The sequence below is a fragment of the Gallus gallus genome, chromosome 11 (assembly GCF_016699485.2).
Source record: "Gallus gallus isolate bGalGal1 chromosome 11, bGalGal1.mat.broiler.GRCg7b, whole genome shotgun sequence".
NCBI lineage: Eukaryota > Metazoa > Chordata > Aves > Galliformes > Phasianidae > Gallus > Gallus gallus.
This window is the reverse complement of record NC_052542.1, coordinates 11,027,665-11,045,281: the sequence shown is the minus strand read 5'-3', so window position 1 is coordinate 11,045,281 and position 17,617 is coordinate 11,027,665. Positions and strand designations below refer to the sequence as shown.

The window sequence follows — 17,617 nt, the reverse complement described above, 5'->3', positions numbered from 1 at the left end:
GAAGGAGGAAGAATAAAATGCTTTTCCAGAAGTGCCATTTACTGCTAGTCATACTCATGCGGCATTATTAAAATAGTAACACAGTAAAAACTGACTAAAGGAAACAGAATGGGGAAAAGTTTTCTCAACTGCTGAGTTCAAGAAAAGTTTAGTAACCCTCTCCCTGTTGACACCGAGGAAGAGGAAGATGCATGTGAGCTTTCTCAAGGTGAATGGTTTGTCTTAACGACTATCAGAATTGTTAGTTGCACTGAAAGGCCCTGGTCTCGTTTCAGTACTTACTAGTTTAAGAACGATAACAATTCTTCTATCACAGCAAGCTGCAATAACTCATAACTTATCACACCTTTGCCATTAAAAAAAAATCAGCTCTATACAGCTGTCCTATTTTGTCTTTGGGCTGCACACATGTTCTGTACGCTGGGCACACACACGCTCTCTGCTGGAACACAACATGTTCCTGACATCGCACCTCTGCGATTCCTAAATCAAGTATAAAGATGTGGGCTACTCCTGCAGTTATGAGAATTCCTAACTCAGCTCCTTAAAAAGGAAAAATCAGCATTTCTGGTCTGCCTTTGTGTTCCCAGGCACATTCATAAGCCAACCTGCGCTGGAAACCACACTAGTTCAAACAGCATTAAAACACAGTGCCGTAAATTCTGTAACAAACAGAAGGATAAATTAGTTGCTTTTAAAAACTAAGTTGCAGTGCACTGCAGCTGTCAAGGTGTTCCATGCGTACAGCCTCACGTTTCACTAGGCTGCTCGGGTACTTCAGAGTAAGCAAAAGTTCCCCTTTAAGACTATCGTAATCAGTCCGTACCCTTTAAAGCTCCATTTAATTCAAATTGCAAGAAAACATCAAACATCCCACAACTACTAAAAGAAGAAAGGAATTTTAATGAGAAAACAATCAAGAACTTCGAGTAGTCCTAAGGAATCCATGGAAGTTTTTTGGGTTTGTTTTTGTTTAAAGGAAATGGTGCAAAATGTCCTTGCGATCCCAGCGTTCCCAAGATTGCAATCTGAAGGCTCCCTTAGATGCCATGCCTTAAAAGGCAAAAAGAGTCTAGACATACTGGTAAAACAGAACATGAAAAAAATAGATGTAGGCCAGAACATTAAAGAGCACTGCCAGCTGCACCGGGGAATGCGTGAAGCCCTCGGCCCGTCCTGCTGTTCAGACTGCATTACAAACAGAAAGGAACCCACAGGCTCTCACTGCACAATGGCAAATTCACCTAGTTGGAATTTTACAACTCAGGAACAGATCCACCCCAGGACTGAAACAAACTCACACACCGCAGCCCGAGAACTATCAAACGTTGTTAACAGCACAAAGGCCTTAAGGCTCTGCCAACATCGCCTTGACCTGGTGGGCTGCCACTGCAACTGACCCACCACCGTGAGCCACGTACAGCCAGCACTTAGGGAACGTTCCTCGAGCTCAGGAGAAGCACTTTTTTTTCCAAGTGCTTTGAAGATGCTACCAAGCAATCCCATCACATTGAATTGAAAGGTCCTAATATTCACTACAAGGATTCATCTAAGTTAGCCAAGACGTTTCCAAGCAGTAGGTGCAACTATTCGTTTATTTTAGAACATTATATGATTAAACTCCTAATTAACTTATTCATCACATTCGAGTCATAATATCAATTATTAGAATCAAAATTATTTCATGAGATAAAGGTGACCAAATGGTATTACAGCACAGAAGTATAGCTATAATAAATACTATGAAATGATTGCTACTTTCTTGCATGAACATTTCAGTATTGTACAAAAGTAGAGAAAACTACTAAAATGGAAACGCTGGTGTTTAATTACAAACAGTTCAATTACCCAAAGCCACATGTCAGCCATGATGCTATCTGAACAACAGACTGCAGTGTGACCACACACTTTACCCCGGACATCTACGTTGAGACTGAGCATGGCTCAATCCATGCCGCCCTGCACCACGCTGACTTCTCAGTTGTGCTGAGTGCTGTGCCAGCTCCGAGGCCAGCCAGCAACACTGCTGACCCATCTTCAGCCACGACCGTACATTCTTACATCTGTTCTACACAAGGTTTGCATAGTAAGCTTTCGCTTTCCTCCTCATGTTACTCTGAAGATGTGACAGTACAAGCACTGGAGAAACTTAAACATGATTCCCATGTTTTGGAAGCAGCTGACCACATCAATCACCTGAGAATTAGATGATTTTTTTTTTTTTTAATTCAGAATGTACTTTATTCAGCTCTAATTAAGAAATCATGACTGCTATCACTGAACCGACAGCAGGTGACCCATCGTTAAGACTTCTATTCAGATGGCCACATAGAAAATTTCAGTACTGAATTACTGGTTACAGGAAGCAAGGAGGGTGCTACCACAGTACTTCTGACACGCACCTCTGAGCAGAGGGGGATGACTATCAACAAGTATAAAGATGAACTGGCAAACTGCATTAACCAGCAACAGAAGTAACTGATCCCTCCTGTACCGCTTACGTTACAAGAAAACCGCAACTCCTTAAATTTCTAGTCCTTCTCCTTGTCTTACCTTAAAGTGATTATTAAATCTCTGGGGCGGCTCATCACAGAAGTGCAGGGGTTGGGAAGGCCCTCTGAAGGTCATGGAGTCCAACCCCTGCCAAGCAGCTCCCTGCAGCAGGCCGCACAGGAAAGCGTCCATGCAGGTCTCCAATATCCCCACAGAAGGAGACTCCACCACCTCTCTGCACAGCCCGTTCCCGTGCTCTGTCAGCCCCACAGGAAAGAAGTTTTTCCTCACCTTCCTATGGAACTTCCCATGTTCCACTCTGCACTCACTGCCCCCTGTTATGTCACTGGGCACTGTTGAAAAAAGCCTGGCCCCATCCAGCTGACTCCTGCCCTTTAGATACTGTAAGTATTGATCAGATCTCCTCTCAGTCTTCTCCATGCTGAGCAGTGCCAGGTCTCTGAGCCTCAGACAGGTCACCAGAAAGATGAAGAGAAAAGAAGCTGCACTCCAAACCATAACGCCACTAGAATTACAGTTCTCACCGCAGCACCTACAATGAGTACCATGTACCTAGTACCACTTAGACTGCCTCGTAACAGTGGGGAAAAAATAGAGCCAAAGATCAGCAGTATCCAATGTCAACCTCCCAACTTGTGCACAAGAAGCTACAAACAGCACCAAGAACCCAAGCACAACATATGACACACAAAGTCACAAGGTCTTCTTACACAAACACACATTTGCTGTTTGGCAATTACAGCAGAACACAACATGGGAGGTACAGTTACCTACAGAATAGCTATAAACTACCAATGTAACCCTCAGGAATACCAGGAGAGGTGCACGGAGTACTGCGGGCAGACCACGGGACAACAAAGTGTTGAAGAGTTGTTGAAGCCCTGAGATGCTGAGCAGTGGATCACACAGAGCGGTGGGCACCCAAATCATCGCACTCTGATCACTTCTGGATGGGGGTACTATGAGCTGAAGGCACAGGAGTGCTGTGATAAGTAAATAAGATGGCTGGTTAAACCTTGCACTAGTTCAAGTAGCTGGCAGTTACCTTACTGCTTGAAACGGTACATGTTGCTTCTATTTTTTTCTCTATTATAACCAATGAGAACTCTCAGTAGAATTACTGTAGGTACACGGAGGCATTGTAACTACTACAGGCTTTCTGCACTTTTATTTCTTCACTGTAATAGACCCTAAAAGCAAAGACACGTAGCGTAGTCCTGGCCTTAGCCAATGTCTGGATCTGGGAACATACAATGATAGTAAGCCACACACAAAAAAAAACAAACAGAATAACACCCTTTTTCCAACCTTCAGCTACTCTCCACCAATGAAGATGAAACTTTTTACTCAGAAAATTGTGAACATATGAACTGCTATTCCCACCAGACTTTGTCTAGCCCAAAATCTTGCCTCCACCAACAAGCAATAGCATACGGAACGGGAACCAGACCAGGGAAGCACGCAGTGATACTTCCCAGTACGCTCATCAGTGACTTGCAGCCCAGAGACCTCCCAAGCAGAAGCATTATCTCCTTGAAGAGGAATCTGATGGATTTTTGGAACTGGCACATTAAGAACGTGTCCAGTGCTGTCTGAGCCACAGGGGCCACCACTACCTACCTACAAACACGTACCCTCCCCATGGCAGCACAGCATCAGGGTTTATGACACTGCTTCCATCAGAAGGTTGCTCTGCAATCTGAACCATTCCAAACTACCACCAACATCACAAGAACTGGCTCAGTACTGTTTTGTAGATAAATGTTCCAGTTACTTGATCCTAAATCAACTGCCTGTGAAAACCTAGCAGGATTCCAGCAAGAACAGTGGGACTTCCATCAGGATCCTGACTTGTTTCCTCATCACCCAGCTGGTGCCCTGATGAGAAGCCCACCAGGAGCTGCAGTTCCCAAAGAGATGGAGAAGCAGACAGTAGGCAGGCATGATTTTCCACGGGCATGTCAGTAAATGCATTCTGACACACAACTCCAATAATAATAGTAAGATTCTGTAAGATGCAGTTATAATAACGAAGGAAAGACAGTAACACATTTAGAAAAGCTGCTCCCTTTTTCTCACACCTTCAATTTTATATCTGAAGTCAAACAACTCCCCATGAAGAAGTTCCTCATGTGGCAAATAAACATTCTCAGGACAGGAGAGAGAGATTCTGTTAGCAAAAGTCAAGGGAAGGGGGAAAAAGAACCGAAACACAACAAACAAAAGTTGAGGATATCCATATGAAAGCTTTCCACCTGTATCTATATCATCGTACAACAGTCTCCATGGGAAGTATTAAAGCCCTCCAAAGCATGAGAAACATATAATCATGATAAAATCATGCCAGAGAGAAATCAAAATAAACTGCAGAGCTTTTCTGCTCTCATCTCCAAGGATACCCGTCACACCTCCACGCAGCACATAAAGGTACTAACTTCTCTTGCCTTCTCCTGTCCCGACGTGACCCACTGCTCAGCACCTCCCTCCCCTCCTCCCACCGAGGCTCAGAGCTCTGCCCAACCTCCATTACACCAGGTGCTTCCTCACGCATCCAAACACCCACATACAGCTATCCCGTTGCAATGGCAAGGTGCAGCTGAAAGAGCTGTTCTGGAAAGCTCACCTATCAGCAAAGCTTTCAGAAAAAGCTAACACCTGCTCAATGCTTAGCTGTTCTACAGGGCATCTTCCCATTACTTTCTCACTAGCCTTCATATTAAACACTAATAACCATAGCAGTCAGCCACATCTACCACACAGTTGCTAAACTTAGCCTTGACTAATGAAAATCCCAAATATTCCCTTGGTTTACATACCACTTTATCATTAACAACACACAGTGCTGCTCGACCTCATCTGGGAGCTGAAGAAATTAAAGCCAAGTGAAGACCTGGAAAGCGCTGACCACTACATGAGCCATCAACCCACAGTGCAATGCAGCAGGGCCCCTCTGAAGGGCAGTTTATGGCATCCTCTCTCGAGATACTGATAATGAGCTAAAACTGCTCTCCCATCTAGCAGCACTTCAACTACTCCACAGACCTACCCCTCACACCGCTTTCCATCTTGCAACAACTCTTGCAGCAGCGTTTCGAACGGATGGAGACAAACCCGCAGCAACGTAAGCAACAGAGCCCTGCAGGCCCCCTGCCTTTCCTTTCAGGCTTTTGCCTTTTCCCCATTCCTGGTTCCTGCTTCTGAGAGCCAAAATGGGACACGCAGATGCCAACATGGCAGCACCCAGCAGCCCAACCCCACACACAGCACGGGAGCTGCGCTGCAGGAGTCCTTCAGTGCAGATTAGCCAAGTGGCAGCGCTTGTCCTGAACTGATAGCCCTGCCTGCCAACATGCCTAACACAAACCCCGATGCCAAATGAAGCATGTGCACTGTCATCTTTCCTGCCACATTTCTTTTTTAAACCAACGTTCAGAGGTGTTTTTTTATCTCAAACTTTTTTTCTGGGGGGGGAGGGAAGGCCCCCATCTGTGCAATAAAGGAGTTCCTCCTCATTATTAAAAACAAGTCAGCACTACACAACGGCCTTTGACATATTTCAGTTCCCACAGTACATTAGAAGGCATTATTAAGCATTATAACAACTAAACTACATGCAGCAAATAAGTGAATTCAGTGCATCACAGAATGAGTTCTTCCTTCTCCTTCTCCAGAACTGCTCTGCCTCCGGTCAGCGCACAGAACTCAGCACCCTGCCCCGCCGGTCATTCCATGAGCCACACAGCTCCTCTGGAGCACAACCACGCAGAGGCTGAGCTCACTGAGGTGCTGCACGGGCCTCCAGCCTACACCAGTGAATGCAGTCTGTCAGCTTCCGACCGCTGCGTTCACATGCTCCACACATGAACTACAACGTGTCTCCAGCGGGGCACATTCTGCAAACCTTTGAAATTAGTTCCATATAAATCCATATGTTTTCATAACCATGTTTTAAAACACAGCCCTAACAACAATGGATTTATTCACTTACGATCGACCACCTCTCATTGAATGGCAGGCTTCAAAGGTGACTTGCAGGAGTTACCAGGCGTACTACAGAAGAGATCAGCATGGGATCACAAACAAGGATCCCAAGGGCGGACGGCTTTCACCTACTGGGCAGCCCCACCGCACAGCTCATACTGCAGGGCCGGCTTCAGCAGCACAGCAACAGGTCGGCACTGCACGGCAACAGCAGGTCCTCCAGCCTCACTCCTGAAAACGTGCAACTCACACACAGCTATTCCTGCTCAGGGCACTCACAAAACACTCCCACGTTTTGCTCTACGGCGTGGGGACAAGAGCACAAAAGGCACTTCCAAGTGCTGAGTTTCATTGGGTAAACATGGTGGCAGCACAACCTGCCATGACCCCGCACCCACTGCTGGACCTGGGGTACTCAGACAGCACTGTGCATGAAACCTGCACGTGCAAGCTCTGTCTTGCACAAACAGCAGTGGTTTTGAACGCTGAAGTAATACATGTGAGTTTGCCTTTTTTTTAATGCTACAGCTCTCAAAGAACTTATTTATTTTACAGAAACCATTTGTAGCACCCCGTAAGAAACTACACAGAAACCTATTTCCAACTTATTGCCATTTTTATATCTATTTTAAAATATCCTTTAAAACCCATTTGCTAATTTCAAGAACGTGAGCAGCGCGCAGTTGTGCAGTGTGACCCAGATGGAGCCCACCATCAGCAGCACCTGACGTGGCCCGGAGCCGTCAGGCTGTGCCTACAGCAGTCCTCGGAGCCCCCCAAAGGCTCCCAGCCAAGTAACGGAGCCGGGCAGCGCTGGATGAAGAAACGCTACATGAATCCTTTCAGAACGGAGAAACGTTTGGGGTTTTTTTTTTGTTTGTTTCTTTTTTAGTTTGTTTTCAAGGTTTCTCTTCACTTCGGGCACCGAGGGAACTCAGCCCGGGACGCGCACGCAGCGAGCGGAGCGCCGGCACAGAGCAGCTCCGGCCCTCGCTGTGCTCCCGTCCCGGGAGCGGCTCACCCTCAGCACCCCGACACCGCTCTCCTCACGCCCTCGGGCGGGCCCAGGCCACGGACGGGCGGCCGAACGGCGTCCCGCGGGCGTGGGGAGCGGCCCAGCAGGTGACGGACGACGGAGGCGACGCCGTCCGCTCCGCCGCCGCCTCGGCCCGACACGAGCCGCCTCCCGCCGCCGGTCCTCGGCGCGCCCGCAGCCCCGGCCAGGGACCCGCTCCCGCCCGCCTGCAACGGAGAAGGACGCTTGGGAAGCCGCCAGGCGCCGCCCGCCCGCAGGTACCCGCTCGGCCGCCCCGCGACGCGGTACCCACCACCTCGGCCAGCTTGATCCTGCCGAAGGTGCCCCGCAGGTAGTCCAGGTCGCAGCGGAGGCCGCCCAGCCCGCGGCGCTGGCTGACGGGTTCGGTGGTGGGCTGGTAGGGGCTGCTGGCCCCCGAGATCATGGAGGTGCTGGACGCCTCGCCGTCGAAGCCCTCCAGGTCCTCGCCGTTCCTCATGGTGCCGGGCTCGGCGCCGCCGCGCTGCCGAAAGGGTGGCCGAGCTGCTAGCGAAGCGACGGCCGCATGGCCGTGCCGGCCGCGGGGGCTCCGTCAGGCGGAGGGGCGCGGGACGCGCGGACGCCTCATGGCGCTGCGCCCCGGCCCGGTCCGGCCGCCTCAGCCGCTGCCCCGCGCGGCAGGAGCCCGCCCCCGTCCGCCCCGCCGCAGGGGGGCGCCCTCGCCCCGCCGAGGGCCGCGCGGAGCCGCCGTGCCCGCCTGCGCCTCCCGGCCCGGGCTCTCGCTGCCCCGCGGCCCGCTCCCTCCGCCGCTCCCGTCTCGGCGCGGCAGCTCCGGCCGGGTACGTTGCTGTTGCTGTTGCCGCCGCCGCCGCTCCGCCCCCCTGCGCTCAGCGGAAATGGCGGAGAGAGCCCGCTCCGCCCCCTGGCCCTGCCCGGCACCTGCCCCCGGGGCCGGGCCAGCCCGCCTCGCCCGGAGCCTCCCGGCTGGGGAGGGGCAGCACCTGCCCGGGGCCGCTCTCTGTCCCGCGGGCGCGGTGCCGACCGCTGCCGCCCCGTGGCTCCGGGCGGTCCGGGGCGCGGCGCTTCGCCTGGTCCTTACCTACTTCGCGTTCGCGGCAGAAGTCCCCCTCGCTGTATCCGCACGTATCGAAAATAGTGTCGCGGTCGTTCAAGGCGGTCCTTGCGCTCGCAGAAAAACGAATTGCAGCCCTTGTTCTTCACATCCCTCATTTCTGTCACAGGACTTTCACATACAGTAATTCCTCCAGCTCTTTTCCCTGGCCCGAGTCTTTTACCATCACAGCGTTGCTGTTCCCCAACAATGCAGCACTACAAACCTTGCAATATTTTTTCCCGTTCCCATCAGGTTCTGATTCTTTATCTGTTCTCTTGGCGCCTCTTTCAGCATCCTTCTTTCAGAGGGTTCTCTCCAGCACCACACAGTTTTTCATTGCAAGAGATGTTTCTTCTTTTCTTTGCCTTTGCATAGAAGTAGGGCCTGTCTCTTTAGACAGAACCAGGAACCTGGATGGAAAAAGTCAACATTTTGATCTACGTGAGCAACCATGGCTTGGTGAACTGCAGACAGTGCCAGTGTGCATGAAGAGACATCTTCATAGCTTCCCTGGTGCAGCTTGGTGCCCCTCTGATCCTCGGGTCGTACCAAAGCAGCCTAACACCATGTCACAAACATGAGGGGAACACCACATGCGGGCACAGGGCTAGCTGTGATGGACTAACAGGTTTCTACAGTCTCGTATTTCAGGTCTTAAATAGTCCTGGGAAAATGAGAAGTCCCTCCAAGCTCCTTTCCTGCAGGAAGGATCACAGTAAGGTAGCTGCCACTTACAAGAGCTTTTCTAGATTCTTTCTAAACGTCAGGCTCTGCAGCTGTTTCACATGCGTGGGATTTCCACATGTACCCATACATTCAGCATTTGTCTGGAGGAGCCAGAATGCTGCTTTGAGAAAGCTGCTGTGAGCAACATAACAACATTTCTAAACATCCAGTAATCAGTAGTTTGATTTATCTCCTGCACTTCCAATCTAAACAGAAGGAGAAAAGGTGCAGAAGGCAACTGAAAGCCAAAGGGAGAGAGGGCTGACTGATTTAGGAGAATGCGAGATGGAGAAAGGCCTCAATTCCATTTTGGTTCCATTTTTTTTTCTGCTTTCTGTGCAGCTTTCTGCAAGCTTCGGAAGAGCTTCATTTTCCCTTTAAAATGGAGGACACAATGTCTAAATGCCTTTAAAAATCATCACAGTGCTCTGGGAATGCCGCAAAGTATGAACCCACTGAAAACGCTGTTCTTCAGGGAGCTAATTGCCTGCGTCGTGAAAGCACGCTAAGCATTCTCTTTGTTGCAAGTCTCCGCAATGCTATTGGAACACAATTACGGGCCGTGCTTTCAGCAGGCGTGTTGACACCGTCACAGACCGTGGTTTCAGACAGTCTACCTGCAGGGCAGCGGTACTGGCATCACCAGCCACAGCCACGCTGCCCCTTTCGGCACTGTGAAGCATGCAGTGAGCTTCCCCGTGCTGTAAGTGGCACGAAGCCAATACCACGCCATACCGGGGGGTTTTCTGGCATCCTCCTGCATGGGTGGGTGGGCTGGATGGACTTGGCAAGGGCTTGTGAGGTTTCTGCCAACATTTAACAAAGGAATCCTTTACACACATTCTTGCCTGATACGGCACCTTTTCACTGCTCCGTAGCGCTTGAAGGAAAAAAAATGTCTACATTTAATATGTAAATAAAAGTATTGATCCAGTAAGAAGGTCACTGCATTCATCCAAGGCAAACTGCATTGCTTTCAGATAACTGTTTTCACAAGTTCATGAGCTTTTCAAACAAAGCCTGCTATTTCACTGTGTGCCTGAACACCACAAGTTGGGAAATGGGGAACCGTGTCAGTGATGGGCGCTGAGGATAACATCACAGCATGGAGCCAATAGCCAGGTCAGTGTGTTTGTCAGAGGAGACAACACATCACATCCTGCTGCAGTTTGATGAAGAGTGGAAACAAGCAAGAACCTGGACACTGTCCATAGGCACTGTAATTGAAGATCTGTGTTTCTACAGAACGGTTAAGCCAGCTTTGGCAGAATTAAAACTTCCCTATCAGAAAGAATCTCCAGGACTTTGGTGATAAACCATAACCAAGTGATAATCTGGGTGTAAAAAAAATGAGGGAAAGAGGATTGGAAATATTATCGCTGGTCAGACTGAGCTCATCTCAGCTATTCATACAGCTTGTAATAAACTTGTGAACTTCTCATGGGTTCGTTTCATTAAACATATTTCAATTCCATTTTCAAGATTAATGTATGGTTCTATTGCAAGTGACTATAATAACTTAAAACCAGATTTTAGAAGTTGCACTGGTGTAGTTTTAACGCACAAAGTATTCTAAAGCTGATATATAAAATTTTGTAGATCTGAACAGTGCTTATTGTGAGGAAAATGTAGTTAAAGCGTGAAAGGAATTAGAATCCTAACAGGAAAGCTACATCTCTGCAAGTACCTGAACAGAGCAGAGAGGTTCTTTAAGAAAATGCTCCAGTATTTCCACATGACCTACCGAAGGGAAGGAGCACTGGTATGCTGCCAAATTCCAAGAGAGCTGAGCAGTGATTAGAGTTTAACTCAGGCTTCAAGAGGATTTTTTTCCTTGAATTTCTCAATGTAAAAAATTCTGAAGCACTCTCAACTTTACAGTTAAAAAAAAAAATCTAAAAATGTAATAAAGAACTTGCTTTAGGGAAACATCTGGTAGTTTTAAGTGCCTTAGTTCAGCAAATTCTCCATTTTCACAGCCTGAGTGTGGCATGCACACATCCATTCTGTGGCCACTGGCAGCATAGGAAGCAGGCAAATAACTGCGCTGAGTTGGTTATAAAATAATGCAACGTACAACATGGATAAGCCACAAGTTCTGAGATGGGCTTTCAGTAGAAAGACAACTGGATGCAATGGCGGGGAGTCACGTAGTCAGAAGTCTCTAACTGGCAGGGGATGGCCACTGCTGAGCGGGGCAGGGATACCCACCTGACCTCAGCCAAGCACAGCTAAAGAGTACTGCACAGCCTCCCGGGCTAAGAACACTCAGCACAAAGCCACCCCAAGAACTGCATTCCTTAGCTAGAGGTCAAAGCAGCCATACAGAGGGAAGTAGTAAGATAAGCGGACAGGAGAACAGAAGGGATCTAATTTAAAGGGCAATGTATAAATGCATCTACTGCTTCTTCCACTGAACGCTCTCAAAACATAGTAATGCATGTACTGGGAAGATAGTGCCTGCTTCTCAATCCCGACATTTTGGTTAGGGTTCTGTAGACAGGTGACTCCACAGCAGCGCAGCACAGCACAGCAAGCGACACTCTTGGCTTTTTGTCTGGTTAAGAAACTACACGTGTAGGAACACAAAGCATCTGTGAGACCTGCTCACATCTACATTGTTGTATTGTCACAGCATCCCACGCATACTTCAACACCTTCACCCGTATTCCAGCACTCAGCAAAACAACCAGAGCAGCCCTGGAAGGCCTTACAGCCCCTGTATATTTGTGTGACCAACTCCCCCAATATGCGCACCATGGGGCAGCTGTAAGGGCTCACTAAGGCAACCAGAGGGCACTCCATGGGGTTGGCTTCACCCTCTGAAGCAGAAAAGGGGTAACATCACTCCTGGAATTTCACCATCAGTGAGCAGAACTTCCCCTAAAAAATAAAAATTAAGACACTACTGGCAATAAAATCAGTCTTTGCAGACTGATGAACATTTTACACGCTATGAACAATGAGCCATTCAGAGAGAGAACTTTTTTTTCTCCTGGATTAGAAATTGACATCTCCTTCAAGAGCATCCACTGGCCAGTTCTCTCCCCACGCCTTCCTCACCGATGAAGTACTCACTGACTCTTTTCACCTCCAAAAGCCTTCATGGACATCTGCAACCTGCAAGTGCCAGAGGGGGATTATGCTGCAGCCACATCTGGGATGAAGGGCAGCAGACTTTCTACACGAGGGAGGTGAAATTAATTTCTATAAAAAACAGAAGCAAAGCCTCATGTTCTTACGAAAAGTGCCAGTGGACTTTTAATGATGCTGGGAACCAGCCAAGGCCGTGGGTTGTATTTCTTCTGAAAGAATTCTGTATAATGAAGCACACTGAAAAATATGCAGAGAGACTGACAGCGATGTTTACTTTATTCATGGCACTACATTTATTCAGGAAACAGAGGGGAAGAAAAAAAACCTGAACTGAGAAAAAAAGGTAGTCTTCTTCCAATAATACCATAAAAACACACAAGCCCAGAACAGAAGGTCAGGGAACAGCAGTTCCCTCTGACTGCATGGCCATGGCCATGGCGCCCTGTGCTACCTAGAGCTTTTTCAGCAAGAGATGGAGTGTGGAGGATACAGCAGCCCTTTGGAGGGAAAGAGATCATTTTTATTTTTTGAGGAGGTGGAAGAAAAATTGTATAAACCATGTTTTACAAACAGAGTTTTAAAGGTCTCTCAGCAGGCTTTAAATAAAATGTATAAATAAATACAAAGATGAAGTACACTCACTGCATTCTTTCTTTCCATGGATGAAACGGGCCAGCGAAAACAACTGACCTCAACTGTTTTAATACTGTTTGCTGTTACGTAACCAAACCAAGCAGTTCCTTCTGCCACTGGTGGAGAATTGCAAAGGTTTTAAAAGTTCATTTTTTAGTTATTCTTTGGAATTTGTTTTACCTACAGTTATTGCTTACATCAGCTAACGTGACAACAGTTCAAAGAACTTAATTCACTCAACAGCACTTAATTCCTACATACAACAACATTTGACATTCAGCAAATGTGGCTCTTTCCCTTGCAGAGTATTTCTTTCTTTAGTTATATGGTCTTCTACATGCAATGGAAAGTTTGGGCTTTTTTTTTTTTTTTTAAACAGGAAGAATAATTTGGAGTCTTCCATCACTAGCTATGAACTCAAGGGAGGCACACTGCCCCAGATCCACGAAGCTGTATAAAGCGGAACTAATAAATCCCAATTCCCTGCAGACTTCAGTCTTCTCTTCCCACCTTCCCACTCACCTCTCCCACCGAGCCCAGTGACCCAGCACCCCCCGAGGGTCCTCTTTCACACGCAGTAGGCTTAGCTCCTATTTATGTCCCTGAACTACTGCTTGAGCAAAAGAAAGCAAGTGCTCTGCCAGGTTCCATGTGTGCAGACTGACAGATCTGCGCTTGGCCTGTCTCGCCGGCCGACCGGCCAAACTTCCTTGGCAATGCTTCCTAAGCACAGGAAGTCTTGGATCTATCTTCTCTACTGAACCACTAATTTTCATGCAACTGGTATTAGCTCAGTGATCTCTGACATCCTTCTCAACCGAAGTGGCCCAAAAGACTCAAGTTGCTTATAATGAGGGGGTAGAATAGGACAGAGCACAAACGCAAAAGCAAGAGGAAAACTGTGGTCAAAGTAAAATATTTTAAGTATGACAGCATTCTGTTAATAGCTGTGCTGTACTTCTGCTCAGCTAAAAGGTGATCTGGAGAGATTCTGACAGGCTAAGCTTTAAATATTTCAGATCCTGCCACTTTCACTGGCAATCTCCCAGCCCTTCACAACAGCATCGCAAGGCACTGCTTGTTTTTAAATCAAAACATCCCAACACAGCCAGTTGAACAGCTGCTAGTTATAGCTGCCTTCTGGCAATCTAGTGTTTTTCTGGGTCACGTGTGCTTTTACCAGGAAAATAAACCTGTGTAAAATAACTCAGGTTTATAACATATATGAATGTTGGCATTAATTCAGCAATCTAATACTCTTACATATATGAATTACTAATACAAAACTTGTTTCTTTCAAAACTAGCCCCTGACAACAAGAGCCAGCAATTATTACCAAAGGATACTGTTAGCTGTCAAGTTTTGTCATTCAAGTCACAGTGAGATTACTGCACTGATGACAGAAGTCTGTATCACTCCTTACTGACCTCCACGCCTAAGCTACACAAATCCAGTCCTGGGTTTGGCCACAAGTACCAAGTGCTCACCCTAAGCCTTCTGCCTGTGCTTTGGTTTTAAGTAATTTTCTCTGGAGTCAGTGACTGATCTTGAATAAAATTGAAGTTTTTCCTCCTTCTCATGGTAGCTACATCTTTCAGAGCAGATGAAGATTTTTTTATCTCATTAGCCTTCTAATGATCTCCAGAATACAATCAGAAAACCAAGTCCTTCACAGATAATCACTTGATTCCTCTGGAAAAGAGAGGTTTTAACTTGATAGTGATTTATCATCCACATCAGTTTTCACGAACCAGCCACAGCAAGTAACACTGATCTCCACCTCTGTCCTACCACTTTCAACATGATCAATAAATTCACGTAAGCTTGAGTGCAACATCCAAGTCTGCTCTGCAGCCAAAATGTGTGTTAAGTCCTGTGTTCAAATACAGACATTAATTACTGAGACTCAGTCTAGCCATGTATTACCCTCCCCTAACACCTACCCACCATTCCTATGTGCTCTTGGACCACAATTTGACTTCCCTGTTCCTGGCTCAGGCCTTTACCCCTTTGTACTGCAGTCAAATGGCCAGTGTCAGAACAAAAACCTGGCTGGGATCTTTCCAAGTGGAAACAAGCACAACACAGGGCAAGGCAAAGATTGCAGCCAATCACTAGGAGCAATGTGTGCAAGTTAGAGGGCACTCCACACTCTGTCTCAAAGTCCAGCAAATAATTACATGTGGACTTGTCCTGGTCCAAGCCTCAGTACCCATTTGAATCCATTATCTTTTCAGTAATCGCATTCCCTCTTTTCCTGCCATTTATCTCAGTTCTAATCCTGCCACTTCAATCCCTCTCTCAAAGAGAAGTCCTCGTTCTTTTCAACACTGTCAGTCTGGTAAACTGAGTGTCAGAGATGTAGGATCACTCATTTCCTTTGCTACAGAACTTCACTATTTTACTGTAAATTCTTTCAATATTTGTGTAAGACTATTCCTAGCACCTTAATATTGCAAAAATCCTTCTTGTATATTTTGAGTAGTTTTTGAAATTGTTCTAAAGCTTTTCTACAAGGATGACATGTTTTACATGACCATAAAGCAACACTGAGCGCTACACATGAACAAGCATTAACAGCTTCTTTAAACCTACATTCATAGAAAAAATAATCACTTTTCAAAGATAGCTTGTGCACGATTCCATCAGCTTCTGCACCCAAATTCAGCTCTCATGGCCAAAACAACTGTTTTTCTTCAGGGTTGGACATTGCTATTTAAGCTTTTATTCTGAAAGCAAAGAACCACAGTGTCTTAGTTAAGACTCAGGAAAAAAAAAAAAGTTTAACCCATATTAGGGAAATTCTTAGAATTGTAACTGCTACTGAAACTGAAATTAATTCAAACTGCTTTCATTTGGATTTTTTTTTTCTTTTTCTCTTTTCAATTTGCTCTTTAAAAGGCATTTGGCCTAAAAAATCTGCCACACGAGAATTAAGGGCACATCACAAGCAAAGAATATACCATCTTAAAATGGTGGATGAAGCAGCACTGCTTACAGGCACTGATCCTCAGTCCGCCACCATCTGGAACACTGCATCTACAGAAACCTTCTGTCAAACATAGTTAATAATTAATTATCAAGGAGAGAGGAGTCAAAGATCTTCAAATAAAATTTACAGCTAGTAATGTCCAATCTACCACATAGAAAGTCTGCAAACAATGGCAGCAGAGAAAATTAATTGCTTCCTCGTTTACAACATTATCCTACAGACAGCTTTCAAATATGTATTTATTAGTATGATGTATATGCCAGCCAGTATGGGTAATTCAAACCTTTTACAGCAGTCATATTTCTAAACAATGTGAGCACTATGCTCTTAGGTGCATTGCTGTATTTGGCACAAGAAACGTCTAACACACTGATACAAATAATTGTTGTTTTTTTTAAGCCAGCTTAAGGCAGACTTAGATGCCCCACCTACACTTACAATTTATAGACATCCATGGTTTTGAAGCACTGTTGCACATTACCACTTGAAAAGCATTTGTTTTCTTTTAAATGTATTTCAATTCCAAGGGTTACAGAAGCACTGATATACACACGCATATCAGCACTTGCTTCATTCCACTCTTCTAGAAAGAAGAAAGCATGCGAGATCAGATTCTGCCCTCACCTACACTACTGCAACACCCACTACTTGGAAAGGCTGATTGTAACGCCCAGTAACATTTCACTGCAGACATCTCTGCTGTGAAACCAGAGCCAGGCAGTGACCCAAAGCATTTGTTCAGACTGTTGACTTTCTTAATTACTTGTGCTTACATTAACTTCTCTGCAAAATCTGAGCGGATCAGAGAACAAATAATTCATTATTATAAAGGCTGTACCAGAAGGGCTGGAAGATTTACATCAAAGGGAAAGCTGAGCTCCACCTGAAGAGTGCTTCTGGAATTAAACTGCCTCTATCCTCTGAACACACTGTTTGTTTGTTTTAATTAAAAAGATTGAGCAACACGCAAGTTTTGCTTTTGGTACTGAACAGTAACTTCAGATATTCCATGTAGTTCTACAGTACTGTTCCAGACAACCAGAGGCTCTTTTAGGTTGTTAGCAACATCCTGGTCATCAACAGCCCTTCCCTTGTATGTATTTGAACTACAAATACTCAGAAACGGAGTGACTTTATTTAGTGCAAAGTTTCTTATCTGAGAACTTTATATGCTAACAAAAGCCTGTCACGGCTGAAAAGCCAGGAGGCTTTAAAACCACCTTCTGGAACAGCAGAGTCAGGGGAAGATTTACTTTGAGCAAGTAGCTTACAGCCTCCAGCAAGATGTTTTTCACAGTGTAATAAAAGCCACACTTTGGAGTCATTTGTCTTCAAAATAAATAAATAAATAAATAATCACTAACAACCCACAACAACCCTACTGACAGACAACAGTGAAGTACACACAAGAGTTCCAGGGGCGTTCCTTCATTTCTATCCACTGTTACGGTCTTTGTCAATAAAGTCATTTCCAGCTTCAACACATCTGAAGAGGAAACTTTCATTTAGCTCCCCTCCAAATATATTTCTCATTGTATATTCAAAA

General features: G+C 46.2%; 1 protein-coding gene and 1 long non-coding RNA gene across 2 annotated transcripts in view; one reads left to right on the top strand and one right to left on the bottom strand.

Moving 5' to 3' along the window:
• The window catches only part of CMTM4 (CKLF like MARVEL transmembrane domain containing 4), a 35,687-nt gene extending 27,322 nt beyond the window's left edge, over nucleotides 1-8,365 (bottom strand). The window contains exon 1 of the mRNA XM_046899662.1: nucleotides 7,824-8,365. Coding sequence (XP_046755618.1) covers nucleotides 7,824-8,009 — 186 coding nt within the window. The 5' untranslated portion in view covers nucleotides 8,010-8,365. The remainder of the gene's footprint in view (nucleotides 1-7,823) is intronic.
• On the top strand, nucleotides 7,220-17,565 carry LOC124417144. The gene is made up of 2 exons (XR_006931235.1): nucleotides 7,220-7,788; nucleotides 9,000-17,565. It is a non-coding gene; the product is annotated as an uncharacterized LOC124417144 (long non-coding RNA).
• The last annotated feature ends 52 nt before the right edge of the window (nucleotides 17,566-17,617 follow it).